This window comes from Vigna umbellata, chromosome 4 (genome assembly GCF_029865625.1).
Source record: "Vigna umbellata cultivar VRB3 chromosome 4, Vumbellata_1.0, whole genome shotgun sequence".
Lineage (NCBI taxonomy): Eukaryota > Viridiplantae > Streptophyta > Magnoliopsida > Fabales > Fabaceae > Vigna > Vigna umbellata.
The window spans coordinates 32345390-32363641 of NC_142168.1; the positions used below are offsets into that span (position 1 = coordinate 32345390).

At 28.8% G+C, this 18252-nt stretch overlaps 1 protein-coding gene and 1 pseudogene across 1 annotated transcript; both read left to right on the top strand.

Moving 5' to 3' along the window:
- The first annotated feature begins 1097 nt into the window (after positions 1–1097).
- On the top strand, positions 1098–4300 carry LOC124825099 (putative glycosyltransferase At3g07620). The gene is made up of 4 exons (XM_047297639.2): positions 1098–2109; positions 2198–2328; positions 2621–2954; positions 3480–4300. The coding sequence occupies exons 1-4, from the start codon at positions 1441–1443 to the stop codon at positions 4146–4148; spliced, it is 1803 nt and encodes a 600-aa protein (XP_047153595.2). The 5' UTR covers positions 1098–1440; the 3' UTR covers positions 4149–4300.
- Positions 4301–14413: 10113 nt separating this feature from the next.
- On the top strand, positions 14414–15628 carry LOC124825100 (ethylene-responsive transcription factor TINY pseudogene; annotated as a pseudogene).
- The last annotated feature ends 2624 nt before the right edge of the window (positions 15629–18252 follow it).

Consider the following 18252-nt stretch of genomic DNA (forward strand, 5'->3'; position numbering starts at 1 on the left):
TAAAAAACAATAGTGTTTCGGATTCGGATTGCTCTGGTCCTCATTCTCCAAGCCGGGCGGTCAGTACCTATCAAAGACACCCCGATGCTTAAGTTAGTAACATGACCGGGTGGTCTGTAATGCATATATACATTGCGTCGTAAGCAATCTGTCTAGAAATCATACTTGGAACCTTTATTTATACTGATTCTAATGGACTTTTACCTTTCGTGGACCTGATAACGGCCCAATCATACCTTAATCTTCATTAAGGGCTTTAATGAGTCATTAGTGTTTAACGGTGACCTAGTGAGGGTCGGTCGGGACGGCTGGTATGAAGGGTGGTCGGCCAAGGATGTCAACTTGGGTGGGCGGCCACCTGATCGGTCACACTGACGCTCGATCTTGATGGTCGACCTGGATGGACGTTCGGTCCATGTGTGGTCGGATAATGTTACTTGGACAGGTCGGGCAATGTTACTTGGACGTTCGGTCTGGATGGCCGACCTGGGTGGACGTTCAGTCCATGTGTGGTCGGGTAGCGTCACTTGGAAAGCCAACCTGGGTGGGCGCTCGGTCTGGAAGACCGACCTGGGTGGACGCTCGGTTTATGAATCAGGAGGACCGACAAATAGTAAGCAATTTTATATAAATTTTATAGAAATGAATTAGATTTAACCGGACGGTACAAATAATAAGCAATTTTATATAAATTTTATAGAAATGAATTAGATTTAAACTTAACTTGTTATTTTCACACTGATCTCAATGGCTTTCGTTGACATGTTTGGTAGGAGAGTTTTCTTTTTGTAAGTCGGTAATGGAATGATAATATATATATATATATATATATATATATATATTATATATATATATATATATATATATATATATATATATATTTTGAAAAAAGTGTATTAAAAATCTTATATTAAGTAATGATAACTGTAATTTACATGAGAGAAACCATGTAAATAAATGTTAGATTGGGCTCAACATAAGTTCAACTATATAAAAATAAAATCCAAACCGATGTGAGACTTCCAGGAGACCAACATTATCCTATGTTCGTTCTTTTCTTCTAAAAATCAACTCTTGTTTTCAAGACAATTTTTTTTCATATTTTCGGCAATGAGACAAAACGATGTCATTCTTTCGTTTGGACAGTGGCAACAGCGTAGTTATTTGCACTGGCAAGGGTATATTATATTCTGCTGTTTCTGATCAACACAAATAAGAACCCGTTGAAATGGCATGGCTTTTAAGGTAATGTTCCTAGATTTTCCTTTTTCCAGTGTTTTATGTTTAAAGGGTGTTTGTTTAAGTTTCCAAAGTTGAAGTCTTTGTAACTAGTACGGAAGATTTCTTCGAAATATGTTGCTGCTGTGCTTGCATTTGATTCAGTTTCTGGGGAAGTTACCCTCTTGAGTTTTGCATGAAGCGGGTTTCTCTGTTGTAGCTATGAAGTTGCGTCTGATGACAATTAGACGGTTGTTAATTGTTGGCGTGCTCGTTGTTGTGATAGTTGTTTTCCAATGTTGTTGGACAACGTATAAATCTATGTTGGATGCTGATGGGAGCTCAGGGGCATTCCCAGTTGCAGTTTCCATTTCTGAGAATTCAGAAAACGAGGGTGTGTATAGATCCACAGAAAACAATGTCATGGTTAATCTCACTTTTGCCTCTCGCTCAGAAGAATATGCTTCTGAGAAAGAAGCTGATTTGGACCATGAATTGGAATCTAATAGGGGGAAAAATTCAAGAGAGGGACACCTCCCCAATAAGGGTTTCAAAGTGGGAAGTCATGAGGATGCAATAGAAGGTTTCACTCAAAAAAGACCTAAGTATGCACTTGTGGATGACAACCACAATATTCAACATAATGTGCAATTTGCATCACAAGAGATTCTTTCTGAGGACATTAAAATTCTAGATGCTGGTTTTGGCATGTCTGATGAGTTTCTTGTTGGAAAAGAACATTCCACTGCCAGTAGAATAGAGAGTGTGGAAATGGAACCACAACTGTTGGAACCTAAGATGGATGCCTCATCAAACAGGAGTAAGTTGGTGTGGCCAACTTCAATGACACATATGAGCTCATTGCTTCAGAGTTTTAATTCTGCTTCTATGGTATGGATTTCAGCTTTTTGGTTCCAATTTGAGCCAGCGTGGAATCTTTATGGATCCTAATTTTCATGTGTTACGTTATTGATGACAGAGGCCAAGGTGGTCTTCTAGACCGGACAGGGAACTGTTTTCTGCAAAACTAGAGATTGAAAATGCCCGTGTCATATCAAATTCTTCAGAACTTTATGCACCTGTTTTCCTTAATGTTTCCAAGTTTTCAAGGTATCCTTGCAATTCTTTTATGTTAATCGTTGAGCATTGTGTTAGAGTCTTTTACTTTTGTTCTTGTATTCTCATGTCACCCTCTTGCTCTTTTTATATCCTTTAGGTTATTGTTAGAATTCTAAGAATGAGTCTAAGTTCCACATTAGTAGAAATGAGAAAGTATAATATTATATAAGATTCAAGATCCATTAATTTATTGTCTTTAAGGTTTTGAGTAGAGAGTTATGTCAATTTCTTATATAGTTAAGCTCGGTCTATACTGAAGCACGTTTATGAATTTGTTGTTCAGGAGTTATGCTCTGATGGAGCGCAAGCTCAAAGTTTTTGTCTATAGGGAGGGAGAAAAACCTATATTTCATCAACCTAAGATGAGAGGAATTTATGCCTCAGAGGGTTGGTTTATGAAATTGATGGAAGGAAATAAAAGGTTCAGTGTGAAGGATCCCCGGAAAGCTCATTTGTTTTACCTACCATTCAGTTCACAAATACTAAGAGCTACTCTTCCTAACCAGAAGCAGATGGAGCAATACCTTGAGAAATATGTGGAGTTAATTGCAGGAAAATATCGTTTCTGGAATAGAACTGATGGAGCTGACCATTTTCTTGTTGCTTGTCATGATTGGGTGAGCTTTTAATGCATCACTTTTATTAGTATTATTGTAACATTTTTACACCATAGTGCTGGTATAATTCTCTTTTAAGATTGGCATCCTTTTAGAAAAATTCTTAAAAGCAAACAATAATATAACATGAGGTTTTTTGAGTAAAGTCATTAAGGAGATTCAACACCAATGAGTCGTGTTCCAAACTCTGATACCACGGTAAGGTTTTGTGAACTAACCCATACAAAAGACCAGGATATCACCTTAAACCTTAAAACCTTAAGCCAATAGAGTAATGCCAATGCTCATAGTTGTTGAATACTTGTTCTGCTAAGTCATGGAAGAACTTTCTCATGCTAGAAAACCTATAACATAGTCATGGAAGAACTTTGTTGTTTGAAAATGATCCACATAGGGCTTATGTATCTAGTGAAAGGAGACAATGTCCCCAAGTTATTATATTTCTTCATGTTGCTGAACTTGGATATATGATGCAGCTTGAATTTTCTGCAATGTTAACATAGTGTGATGATGAACACAATGCAGGCCTCACAAATCACAAGGCAACCAATGAAAGGTTGTATAAGGTCTCTCTGTAATTCCAATGCTGCTAAAGGCTTCCAAATAGGGAAGGACACTACTCTACCTGTCACCTACATACACTCTGTGATGAATCCACTGAGAGAATTTGTGGGAAAACCTCCTTCAGAAAGGTCTATTCTGGCCTTTTTTGCAGGAAACATGCATGGCTATCTCCGTCCAATCCTGCTAAAACACTGGAAGAATAAAGAACCTGACATGAAAATTTTTGGTCCAATGCCACGAGATTTGGAAGGTAAAAAGTTGTATATGGAATACATGAATAGCAGCAAGTACTGCATATGTGCTAGAGGTCATGAAGTTCACACACCAAGAATCATTGAGGCCATTTTTTCTGAGTGTGTGCCTGTCATCATATCAGATAACTATGTGCCTCCTTTCTTTGAGGTATTGAATTGGGAAGCTTTTTCTGTTTTTGTTCTTGAGAAGGATATTCCTAGTCTCAGAAACATGCTTCTCTCAATCTCAGAAGAGAAGTACCTTGCACTGCATTTTGGAGTGAAGAAGGTTCGCCAGCACTTTCTGTGGCACAAAGTTCCTGTTAAGTATGACTTGTTTCACATGATTCTTCACGCAGTATGGAACAATAGGCTTTCTCAGATCAGACCCAGGTGATGATATCATTGATCTGATCTGAGAATCATCTTGAAAATTTGTAGAAATCAGCTTGAAAAACTGTAGAAATGATGTACTGGATAAAGTAATTGCAGAAAGTTATTTCTGATGTTTTCATTATGTCATAAGGCTTATGAACTTAAGCTGCACTATGCATTGAAAAGTTATTGATATTAAAATATCTGTATAATGGTAAAAAGAATTAAGGAATGTCAGAAAAATATGAATATCAAAATAGTTATACCATGCTTCGAATGATAAGATATTCTTAAAAAATATGTTAAGATTAAATATGTTTCTAATTTCTTAGAAGTGAAATTTGAATCCGTTCATGTCTCAAATTTTTATATATTTTATTTATCAAATTTATAAAAATGAATGTATATACTTTTTTTAGTTTAACAAGTTTAATTTTTTGTGTGTTAAATGGTATTTCTGATAAAATAAAAAATTAATGTCTGATTAAATGGTATATATTAAATTGAATTAATGTCTGATTCAATAAAATTAAGAAAATTCGTGATAAAAAAAAATATTAGAACAAAATAGTTTTTGTGTGTGTAAGGATCTTGTTAACCGCTACTATCATGCGCATCACTGGGCGGGCCTTTAATAGATTTTTTAGTGGGCTTTTTATTTATGCACCCACGTTATTACTAACTGCATTTTATATTAGTAGAAAAAAAAACTTAAATACTCTACTCACTGCAGCACGTCGGTGCTGCTTGAAATTATGGGGTGCAAAACACAAGGCTTTTTTGTGACCAGTGCAAACATTGAAGGCAAAAAGGTGTCAATTTTATGAAAGGAAATAAATAGATTATAGAGCTTGGTTGGTTCAGATACCTAAAATTATATTTTGTCGTTTCAAATTGATTTTTGAAAAATATTGAAATGATATAAATATATTTTTATATAAAAAGAAAATAGGGTTCGAAATAATGTGTGGATTGTACTATAGTCCGTAGAGTGTACATTCTAAGGAATCGTAATTGACAAGACTAATTCCATAAATGCCCTGTTTGCATTAATTACTAATTGTACTACATGTTTTTGGGCCCATCGAACCCTCACATTTTAAAATATAAAATCAAATTTCTATCATTAAAAAAATATACTCTAATGTAATTAAAGTAAATGAGAGATGTAAAAAGGATATATAAAACTTATGGGAATATTTGAACTATGGGACAAAATTCTAAATTAATATGAAAAATAAACTTTAAACATACAATTATTTTTTCTCATTGTATTTTCAATCTTCATTTCCTTTTCCACCTTTCCTTTCTCTGAATAACAACCAATTTATTGTTTTCTTCTTCTTCCTTTTTCTTTTTCTAGTCTTTTTTTCTATGGTCTTTATTCATTTATCACCAACCAAACATCAACATATAAATAGTTAAAACATTGTCTAAGTTCACAAATAAACTTTGCTCATCAATGTTTATTTTTAACACTTGTTTTAGGAACAATTTGGAACATTTTTTTATTCCCTAACATAAGGTTACACCATTTATTCCCATTTATAAGTTTGTGTTATGCTCAAGCATATGCACTCATAGATTAATAAATGAAATAAATGCTAGGTACCTTATTTAGTTGAAAATGTTTTAAATTAAACCACTTTCATACACTCATACAAACAAATAGCTTCAACCACAACAAAATTAAATTATAAAATATATTTATTGTTGGAGTAATATATAATATATAAGTGAGTATAATTTTATAACTTAATTTTTGTGATATTGAGTTAGACTTAAAATTCATTTTGTAAAATAATATCAAAGTCGTCTCAAGTCTATTTTATTAAAATTTATTTTTTGTTGACCTATTATTTGTTATCCGATATAATCTCACATTTTTTTATATATATATATATATATATATATATATATATATATATATATATATATATATATATATATATAACAATGTGTGCTAGAGATTTTATATTTACTATAATAGGACAAATTTATCGAATATAAACCTCGTTTTATACACTAACTTTTTATAATTATTTTTAAATTTATTTATTAAAAATAATAATAAATAAAAAATGAAGAAAACAATAAAGAAGAGTAAATTTTTTAATTATTTACAATAAAAAAAAGGGAAAAATAAAAATTATTGTAATAATATTGCTCCTTCAACAAGAACAAAAAAGCATAAATATTTGAGGAGTTGAGGAAGAATGAAGGATGTGTATTTAATGCAAAAAAGGGAACAGGTCTATTAACATTTATAAATGTACAGTATTCAATTCGATTCACCAGTTCATACGTACGCAGTTATTGAAGTTCAGAATTTGGTTTATAGAGTTTCATCATCCTCGTTTTGCTTCAAATGAAAATAGAAAAATGATGAACAATGTGTAAAGAGATGGAAAATATTTTATAATTGAATGATTGTGAAGAAATTCGTCTAAATCAGGAAAAAATAAGTGCTTTTTTTGGATTCCTGATTATTTCTTGTTATAATTGATCATGGACTTCATTTTTATTTTATTTCTGTGTTTATAATTATATGTTATTTCTTTTTTTGTTCATTTCTTTTATTTTATCTCTGTCAAATAAATCGTCAGTTTTGGAAGGTTGGTGACCTTGTATAGATACCAGTAACTTATCTATATAAATATTTAAAGAATTACATAACATAATTAGAGTTTTTACTGAGATTTTAATATTATTTATAGTGTATCTGATTTTAATATGTTAAAAAAAATAATATAATTTAAAATGTCAATTTTGAATTTATATTACAAGACAATACAAAAAAAACCAACCTAATAAAGAAACCAAACTCATCATTCTACCTAAAAGTAACGTATAACCTTACTCCAAACATCTAATGATTTATAAGTAAACATTTTCCTCACTTTATCAAATCTTTATATTTAATTTCTCATCCAAAAGAAACTTTATATTATCTTAACTTAATAATTTATTTTGTATATTTAGTAGTATGTTCATTTTAGTTTTATAATTTTTTTATTCAATTAAATGTAATATGTTTTAAATAGAATTAATTTAGTCTATTAAGTTAAATTGATGTTAATATTATTTGAAAGATATCATGTATCAAAACATAGAACATCATCTATTTTAGAAGCTGACTGGTTTAACCTATGATAATCAAAACTTTACACGTAACATTTTTCAAATAGTTTGACATTGGTACAACTTCCAAACAGAGTTAAATTTAATATGTCTAAATAGATTTAATTTGGACCATACGGTTAAATTAACATCATCGCTTGAAAGATGTTACGTGTTAAAATCTAGATCATCTTCTATCTTATGACCCATTTGGTTTGACATGTAACTCTTTATAAATTCTGACACTGTGATATTTTTCGAATAATTTAATGATATGTATTTCAATACCATTAATGTTAATATAATAAAAATGACCAAATTAACTTTATTTAAAATATACTAAAACTAGATTACTTAGAAAGAAAATATAAAGATTAAAATGAATCGTAAACTTGTTTATAGAATCAAAACTACTAACTAAATCTACTATTTTTCAAGTTATGGTTACTATTAAGAAGCACACACATATCTAAAGGGATGATTGATATTGTTATAATGTTTTAAGAATTGATTGTTTAATAAAAGAGGGCATTAATTTGAGTGAAGAAAGTTTCCTTTTGTGTAAAAGTTGAAAGAAGATGATAGAAGAAATGGCATGACTATAAGTAGAATGTAGTTGTACTAAGAGGAAGCCTTGTAGATGAAGTTGCATGTGAATGGCAGTGACATCTATACAAAATAAAATTAAGAGGAAAAGGAAAGCCAATAACCAAATGGCTCCACTCATTTATGAGATTAAATTTTTGGGTCCTTCTTAGTACATTACCTTTCTCTTTCTTCCATCTCACTTTCAAACCACTAATTATTTTCAACATTTAAATAATATTAATTTTAAATAAAATGTCTTCATGTATAAATAAATATAAAATATAATACATATATTTAAAAATAATAATTTTACTATATGTGTGTGTGTGTGTATACTAAATTATAGCACACTTCCTTAATCCTCTTTAATAAAGTGTGTATTTCATTACAATTTTAAATATTTAATATATTGTTAGTATATCTTTTGAACTCCATTCAAGTTAATTATATCCGTTTCTTTCGTATTATATTAAATATTTAAAAATATATTTTAATTTTGTATTTTATCAAAATATTAATTTTAAATTTAATCTTGTAATTTATTTATGAAAGGAATACAATGCAATCATTTAAGTTGTTTAGAATATCGTCATTGCATGAACTACGTATTGAGACATAACATTAAGATAAGAGTTTTATGAAACCTTCGTATTGTATATGTTGATATAGAGTAAAAAAAATAAGACATATTGATTCAGGAATTTACATATTTAAATTAGAAGAAAAATAATAAACAAATATATCACCTTTGTGACAGATTTTAAAAAGAATTATTCTATAACTTAAACATATTTTCTGAATGATCTTTTAGCAGTCTTTCAAAATTAATTTAGTAAAAATATATTCTGCAAAACCTTCTTACATATAACATAACAAAACTCACTGAATTCGAAATGAATAAAACCTATATTTTTGTTTATTCATCAACAGATAGCAATCCAAGATATTTTTAATCATTTAAAACTATACTTGAACAATTATTTAAAAAAAATACGTGCTTAGAAATCTTTAAATAATTAATTATTTTTTAATATAGTTTATTATACAATAAATATGTGAAAAATAGGCTTGTTCATATTAGTTGTTTAAATGTGTATCTTTAAAAACCATTTTTTTAATAAAGATAATTGATTATTCTTATTACAATCTATGATTTCATAACCATATTTAAAAAGTACTAAATTTAGCTTCATAATTTATTCATAAAAAAAAATTCTACTCAAAATCATTATAAAGGAATTCAACTATTACAATTTTATACTACTGTGTTAAGAAACTTTACGAATGTTACGAGAACATAATAAACAAAATGCATATGCCTTTTGGCTTTTAACTTTTTGTTTTGCAAACAAAAGTAACACAGTTTCAACTTTTTTTAATTTATTGCTTGAATAATAATAAAAAAACTTTAATTTTATTTTATCACATAAAAAAAAACTCTATCTAACTTAAAATTCTTATTTTGTGCTTTTTTTTTCATTATTTTTAGTTGTCGAACTTTTTAAAGAAATATTCATGTAGTATTTAATAAATCTTGTTTATTGTGATGTAAAAGTAAAAAAATCGTAATTATTTTATTAATATTAACAAATTATTATATTTTATATAGAGCAAATAAAAAATATAATATAAGTATTTCTCAGAATAATTAAAGAGTGGACCACAGGAATTTATAGGATACATACTATTAACCATAATAATGTTCGAAGAAATTAATAGTGATCATATATATATATATATATATATCCTATCCGATTCCATGGATTTTAATCAACTGTTCATTTCTTGAGAAACTTTATAACAGCACAAATGATTTCAGCAATAATATCTATCTCCAACTTAAATTCTTGTTATAAAATCCACTATTCTATTATATGTAACACTTTGAAGTATAATCCTCCTACTAATTAAATTCTTATAAATAGCATAATCACTTATAAGTATATATACATATATTTATAGTTGTTTATAAGAAATTATAACTTAATAAAATAATATATATATATATATATATATATATATATATATATATATATATATATATATAATTCTAAAAATTAAGAGATTTCTATAATACAGGAGTTGCATATCTAAGTTATAACTATTCACTATTTCTCAACAATCTCTTCATTACTCATCTCTTCTACTATCATAAATTTACCTATAATATATGATAATTGTAAATTGATAGAACATTACCACATAAACAAAATGGTAAGCTGGCCAAAATTTAACAAGTTATATTAATACAAAAATTTAAAATATTAATCATATTAAAATAAAAATTCATAAATTTACAATTATTTTTAAATATAATATCAAACGAAATTCAGGAAATCATCACCATCACCATAAAAACATTAGTGTTTTCTTTTTTCTTCATATCACATATTCACATATAAAATAAAACAGTAACCTAACAGTTACATGAAAAAAAAAATATATTTTGAATTAACTTTAACTAATTATATTTCATTTTTTATTAATTTTAATCATAAGGAAAAATATATAATTTTATCACTTAACTTATTAAAACATTTTTTATATTTCTTGTATCTGTTAAATTATTCACAAAATTTTATAAAGTTTATCTTTAAATATTTAATTTCATTTTAAAATTCCTTAAAAGAACAACATTCTGTTACTATTTTACCTCATCAATATATCCATAATATATTTCTTATAAAACAAAAAAAACAATTTTATTATTCTTGCAAAAGTTAAAATATCATAAAGTTTTGAAGATAAAAAATATAGATTAAACAGCCTTAACAAATCAAGTTATATCACCGAATCAAATCAATATATTGTAAAGTAAAGTGAGAAATCACGATCCAAGAATTACAAAATGTGATAAATGCATTGATATAAAACTAATATGAATTATTACCACTTGACCTTAATTAAATTATTACAAAGAAACGATATAATGAATACCAATACTATATGAGATAGAAAAGAAGGATATGCTCAATATCTTCAAATTTAAAAAATGTAATAAATTGATGATAAATTAGACTTTAGATTATAGGTCAATTCGTGGATTCAGTCAATTAATCACTTTTATGTTATATTATTTAAAAAATACATATATACAATAATATTATATTCACAAATTAAATTTAAATTATTAATTACGACAAAAAATTTAACAAGTAAAAATAATAATTATTTTAATTTATTAGTTAAGCATATTAATTAATTAATTAAAAATTTATATATACAGATTTTAAGAATACAATGCAAAAAAGTTAAACTGACAAGCACCAAGGTTCGAAGAATGAAGGTTGCATTGGAGGATCAAGGGGCGCTTCTTCCTGCACCCCATATTCTTCCCCTACACCCCAAACTTTCCTCTATTCCAAATATTACCCCTATCAACTTTTAGACTTTGATTTTCATTAGGGTTTATAACCTGCACTTCCTTTATCTCATTTGTGTCTCATATTTGCACCTCCTTCTTCCTCTTATCATTTTCTTTCATCTAAGATCAACAACAAAATTTAGAATCGAATTTCAAAATTTAAGAAAATTCAGAAAAAGATTTGTAAATCCAGATTTCAAAAATTTAGACACAAATTTAAAATTTTGAAAAATTACAAAATTATATGTATATTTAACTTAAGAAAAATTTTAGAATAAAAAATTAATTCGTATTTCTTTTATTAAAAAAATTAATCATACACAATTTTCATTGTATTCAATAATATATATATATATATATATATTAGGACATGTTGGAGCTAAAATTTAAATCTGATTTTTGATGAATAATATGTTTAAAGATCAATATAAAGTTGTGAATCCAAAAATTAGACCTATGTTCGTTCCGTGAATAAATGACATTTAATTAAAAATATTATAATTTAGGAGATATATCATGTTTTGTTATTATATTTATATTTTGTTATTATTTTTTATTCTCTGTAACTAAAATTTTCTATTATTCAAAAATAAATGATTTATACCTATTTTATTTATAAATAAAAGAACGCTGTCATAAAACTAAATTGTTTTTGCCTAAATAATCATTAATTTTGAGTGAGAGAAAATTTAATATATTTTTGTTGTTCAATTTAAGCCACCTTTTACCGGATCAATAAGCTATGTTATGCTTTGGTAGGACACCTTAAAATGCAATTGGTCCAAATAATATTCACTTGCTTCTTCTTTTTTTTTTTACTATTTTTATTTTTTTAATCGTTGCAATATAAACTTATGTGTACCTAAATTAGTACACGTCTCTTTTTCTCTGAAATAATCTATTGTTTGAGGAGACTTCCAGTTTATTCATTTCTTTAAAACTAATGATATATAATACATCTCCTCTTTCCTAACCAATTATATTATTATATTGCATTTTGGCTATATAAAATTAAATTGAGGTACGACTATTATTGCTGGGTCATACATACAATATATATATATATATATATATATATATATATATATATATATATATCTATATATATATATATATATATAGATATATATATATATATATATATATATATATATATATATATATCTACTGTCAGTTTTTTTTATAAAAACTTTTAGAAATCAAATGTGCTATTAATTATACATGTAAAATTCTAATTTTAAAAGGTGGGTTTTGTTAATGTTTCTTTTGGAAAAGAAAGCTTGTGGTAAAATAAATTATACAAACAAGATAATTATAACATTTAATATGATCTATCAATAAGATATAATAATTTTCTTTATCTAAGCATATTTATAAAAATAAAGCTACCTTTAATGGACAAAAGGATATTTTTTATGCACATAATTATCCTTTCTGCTTAATCATGCATTTGGTTTTCGTCGTAAACTTTTGTTCAATTGGAATAACTTCAAAACAAATTTAAAATTGGTAAAATTTTATAATTTTGTTGACAAGTTTAAACTTATAATAATAAGGTGAGTTGAAAAAAGTCTAAGCGATGATGTTTTAATAATATTTCTATTTTACTTGCGCAAAAACAAAACTCAAAAGTGGATATAATCACATTTCCAAATTCATCTTAATCCTAATTTTTAAATTAAAATATGCTTTTTAATTAATGTTTCGACAGGATTTAGAACCCTAATCCAAAACATTCAAAGTTGTCTACTCCGATGTGCAATTGTACTGTCTTCTCTCTTCTCTTTGTCTGAGCCGCGGGGGAGGAGTGACTTTGCGTAATAATCTTGTAATCAAGATTTAGGTATGATAGCTCTAAGTTTCAGTTCAAGTTCAAGTTACCTGTCCTTTTGACAGACAAATATTTATAAATTATAATGAGCATACCGTTAGGTCTGACTCATTAACCAACAATGAATGATAATACTACTTGTCAATAAATGACAATTATTTTCATTGATTCTCCGATATTATTACTATTGATTACCTTAACAGCTCTTTTTCCCGATCGGTTAGAGGTACCATCGGTAGGCCGACTCTCTTATACATTTTTACCGTTTGATCCGCTATAAGCCCATAGTAACAATTAAAATAAAGTCGAACTAAAATTAATACTCACAAATTTATAAGTTTAATTTTGTCTATAATGTAACATTTATTCAGCACAAAAAAAAATCTAGCAAAAGAATTCAAATTCTGAATTTCGATTCACACGAACAAAAGGAAATATACAGGAACAAAATTAAACTCCAAATTTACTTTCATTTTGTACGAAGCTTGTTCATCTTCTACGTATTGGTTCTATAACACTCCATAACAGTTCCTTATAGTTCTTAAAATCTCTCCCCAACCCCACCCTTCAATATATATATAATCTATAGTAATGTCACCGACATACTTTACATTATATTACTTTAATAACATGACATAATCCTAACTAATTCTGCACTTTAATCTAATTCCACCACCACACTAACAATTACGACTGTTTCCTTCTTCTTTTCTCTCAGAGGGGGACAAAAGACGTGGCTACATAGGATCGTCTTCGCGTATAATAATAATAATGTGAAACGTGTCATTAACAGTAGTAAAAGAGAGAAAGAAAAAAACATAGAATGGGACAATAACAGTATCCCTATACCACCAAAGGGTGATAGATAGGTGAAACGCAAAAACAAAACAACATAACTGATGTTTAACATTAGTTTTTGTTTCAGTGATTTTTACTGTCGCTTGTGATCTGGTTCTCCCCAGATACATACAAGAGAAAAATGAGATTATAAATATAAATATCAGGCATGGGATGAAAAAAAGTGCCAGGCTGTGTGGTGAGCTTCCTCCATCCTTCGGGAGCTGCAAAGAAATTAAGTATAAAAATGTAATGTTGGAAATCTAGAAATAAAGTAAATTTAGAATATACATGTTTAACTCAACTATACAAAATCATATCATTAGAAAATAGATTTTGATCCTTAATTCAACTTTATAAAATTAACAAGGTGAAATTTTTGTAATCGTCGACGTGAGACTTCCAACGTAAAATTTAAAATCTACTTTGTTAACCATACTTAAGGATGTTTATGTTTGTATTGAGGATAGATAAGCTTGTATGTTTGATGATGGGGTTTTGAAAGCAGAGCCATTCGTGTGGGTCTCTGGAGGGTCCTTGCTTACGTACATAACACCCCCACGTTTTCTTTTCTCTTCCCAATTAATTTCCTTCTACTAAAACCCCTCCTTACTCTCAAACTCTCTTCATCTCCTTTTCTCACTCTTTCATCACACTGTGTCACTGTCATAGGGACATTGTTACACATCAAGCAAAGAACAACAACAACAACGAACGAACAAGGTTCTATTCCTTAAACAATGGTCGACCCGGCACCATCCTCAGAATCAGAGACCAGAAACGCCGTCAGTTCTGCTTCTTCGCCGTCATCGTCGTCGTCGAGTTCTAAGAAACGAGGAAGAACCAACGACGGCAATGGTAGTAGTAGTAACGACAGCAAGCATTCGGTGTACAGAGGAGTCAGAATGCGGACGTGGGGGAAATGGGTGTCGGAAATCCGCGAGCCGCGAAAAAAGAACCGAATCTGGCTCGGCACCTTCGCCACCGCCGAGATGGCGGCGCGTGCGCACGACGTGGCGGCGCTTACCATAAAGGGCTCCTCGGCCATCCTTAACTTCCCCGAACTCGCCGCCTCGCTGCCGCGCCCCGCCTCCAACTCCCCCCGCGACGTGCAGGCTGCGGCGGCCAAGGCCGCCTCCATGGAGGCGCCGCCTCCTCGGACCCCTCCCTCCCCCGCCGCAGCGCCGGAGGACGACCTCGGCGAGATTGTGGAGCTGCCGCCTCTGGGGTCCATCTTCGACTCGCCCGACCCGAATACGGAGTTCGTGTTCGTCGACCCGGATGAAGGGTGGCCCTATCCTCAACCGTGGTGTCACGGCATTTATGACGGTGGGTACTTCATCGGCGACACGAACATGGTTTCAATGCAAGAGTCAGAAAGCATGGTTCTTTCCTTATGGCCTTGAACTCCGGCAAACAAATTATTACACTAATGCTACCCATTGAAGTATGGTTTTTTTTTTCTTCATATTTTTGTGTGTGGTATTTAGTTCATGATCGTGTTTTCTTAAGTATTTGGTAAAAAAATTCGATTTTTCAGGCTCATGTATATTGAATAGAAAAATAATATCTATATTGACCTGCCAAAATCGATACAATATATCGAGAAATTATACCATAATTCTCGATTAGGAACTTTAGGTTCAACAGTTTTCATTATTTTTGTATTTTTTTTTCCTTTTCTTGAATTGCATAGTACTTATATGGGCCCTTCGGCAAATTTTTCCTTTCAAGGGTCATAATATATGAATTTTTTTTTGTTTCTTGCCTGTAATTACTTTGTTTATTCTTTCTTCTTCTTCTCCTTCTTTTGGTTTGTTATTGAGCTTCTTCATACACGATACAATGGTGGTAGATGATTGGTGTTGTGGTTTTTCATTACGATGATGATGATAATGACGATGGAAATGCAGCGAAAGATACGTGTAGAAAGTTGTTCTAAGCTTACATTATATAGTTCTGCTTTTAGAGGACAAGAATAAAGGTTAAAGGGAGATTCTCCATTGGATTTTTATTTCTATTTTTTTACAGCTCATTCTTCCTCTTTTCATTGTTTTTTGGTTTCTCTGTTTCCAGAAAATGACCCTCTTGACGGTAACAAAATTACAAGTCTACATCGTATGTGTGATCGAATAAAACAACCATAATAATGATTAATGTACTGCATGCACCCTTCATTTTTTATTTAATATGTTTTCAAAGTATGAAGCTTCGAACACAAATTCAACTCATGGAGTCATGCTACATAAACATACAGCTAGCAATGAAGCGATGCGGTTCGACACACGCAACCTTAAAATTCATGTTTTTTTCTCAATTATTCTCTTTTTTTTTTACAAAAAGAAAAAAAGAAAGTGAATTTTCCTATTTTTTTTACTTTTTATTCTGTCCCATGTTAGGATATTTTGTGTTATTTAATGTGATGTGATGAATTGGAAGAAAGATTTATTTATACATTATAAATATGTTGATAGCAGGTAGCAGGAATTTAATCAATACTTAATGGTATCACTGTTTGACTAAAAGTATTATTGCATTATTATATGGAACTGTTTGAACTAACGTATATTCCATTTTAATTGCTACTTTAGCCTTAACATTGTGGTCGCTAGTTACTTCTAGATGCAATAATTTAGAGGCATGATACATGTGATTTTCTGATTATATAATAATAATAAGTGTTATTTGTTTAATATTTTGTCATAAATAAAAGAAATGATGGAAGAAATCTAAAGAAAAAAAAAAAGTAAAAACAGTACTTTTTCCCCTTTTCTACATCATTTATATATGCACCTGACTTTAGTGGCGTTGTGGGGTTGTAATAGCTCTTTCTAGTGACAGTTTATTTTGATGGCATTGTTGTGACGCGTGTGGCTGTATGCTTATGATTTCTACACTTTACAATATGGTCAAACACACACAAATTCAAGCTTGAATCATAAAGTAACACTACATTCACACACACACACACACACATATATATATATATATATATATATATATATTGTTTCGGAGGTTGAGTCACTGAATATCTTCATAATTTGTCATTTCTCGTCATCCGGTTTCGCTTCCAGCGTCTCTTGTTTGCTTGTCCGTCCGGGGTCTATCTGGTAAAGATATTCCAATGTCAAAATCAGTAGTTGAACAGTTCGGTAATCCAATATATAGTAATTGTCTTTGAATACATTTTATTTTTGACTTATATTTATAGTTTTTTAAAGTGAGTCTAGGATTAGCGATATTTTAATCTCGGCTCAATCTCGATCTAATACTCTTAAACACGATTTAGCGTAATCTCCTTAAAATTAATCATTTACGTTTGTGAGACCGGCCGTCCCTGCCAGCACCTTTGTGTGCTTTGATGACTATCCGATCATATGAAATTTGTGGACTGTGATGACCATCTAGTCATATGGTATATATATATATATATATATTTCACATTAATTTATACATTTCAAATATAAAATTAGATATTAATAAATAATATGATAAGATAGAATTTAACGTATAATTCTATAATATCATATTAAAAAATTAATTTTAAATTTAATTTAAAAATTTATATTTAATCATATTTTTTAAATTTTATTTTATTTTTAAATAAAATATTAATTATATATATATATATATATATATATATATATATATATATATTATATGGTGGTGGTGGATAACAACCTTTTATTTATTTTTTCTTTGCCATCGTTGCATGTATGGTTCTCAATGAGCCAGAGAAATGTCTGCTCAAGTGTCAGTGTGACTGATGTTTCTTGTAAAGTCATACAAATGAGAAGAATAATTCTTTAACATGATATATTTTCTATTATTGTTGGAGTTTGTTAACAACTATAACGTTAAATATCAGTAAAACTTGTTAAAATTAAAGTGATTATTGCATTTTTTTTAATGAGGCCATATATTTAAGTTACTAAAATAATTATTAAATAATTACAAAATTTAGAAACAAATAACTATTTATTATATTAATTACATTGAAAATTATTAATACTTCAAATAATTTTTACTGTTAGTAAAAAAATATAATTAATTTGTAAATTAAAAAATAAATTAATCTCTAATATGAAAATTTTCGTTACTAATTTTAAGTTATTTTTTATTTTTAAATTAGAAATTAATTTAAAGAAATAATAACAATAAATAACTAATTAATATTATAAATTAATGTAAACTTTAATTCACAAATCAATTATAATTTTTTATTAATAATAAAAAATTATTTTAGATACTAATAGTTTTTTAACTTATAAAATAGTGTGCAACTTAATTAATATAATGATGAATTATTATTTTTCTAAATTTTATTGTTATTTAATAATTTTTTTGTAATAAATATTTTATTTTACAAGAAAAAAAAAAGTCCTA

Excerpts from the sequence above, each read along its gene's own strand:
- LOC124825099 (XM_047297639.2), top strand. The coding sequence starts at position 1,441 with ATGAAGTTGCGTCTGATGACAATTAGACGGTTGTTAATTGTTGGCGTG. Across the intron at positions 2,329-2,620 it reads AATGTTTCCAAGTTTTCAAG|GAGTTATGCTCTGATGGAGC; the intron begins GTATCCTTGCAA and ends TTTGTTGTTCAG. Across the intron at positions 2,955-3,479 it reads TTGTTGCTTGTCATGATTGG|GCCTCACAAATCACAAGGCA; the intron begins GTGAGCTTTTAA and ends AACACAATGCAG.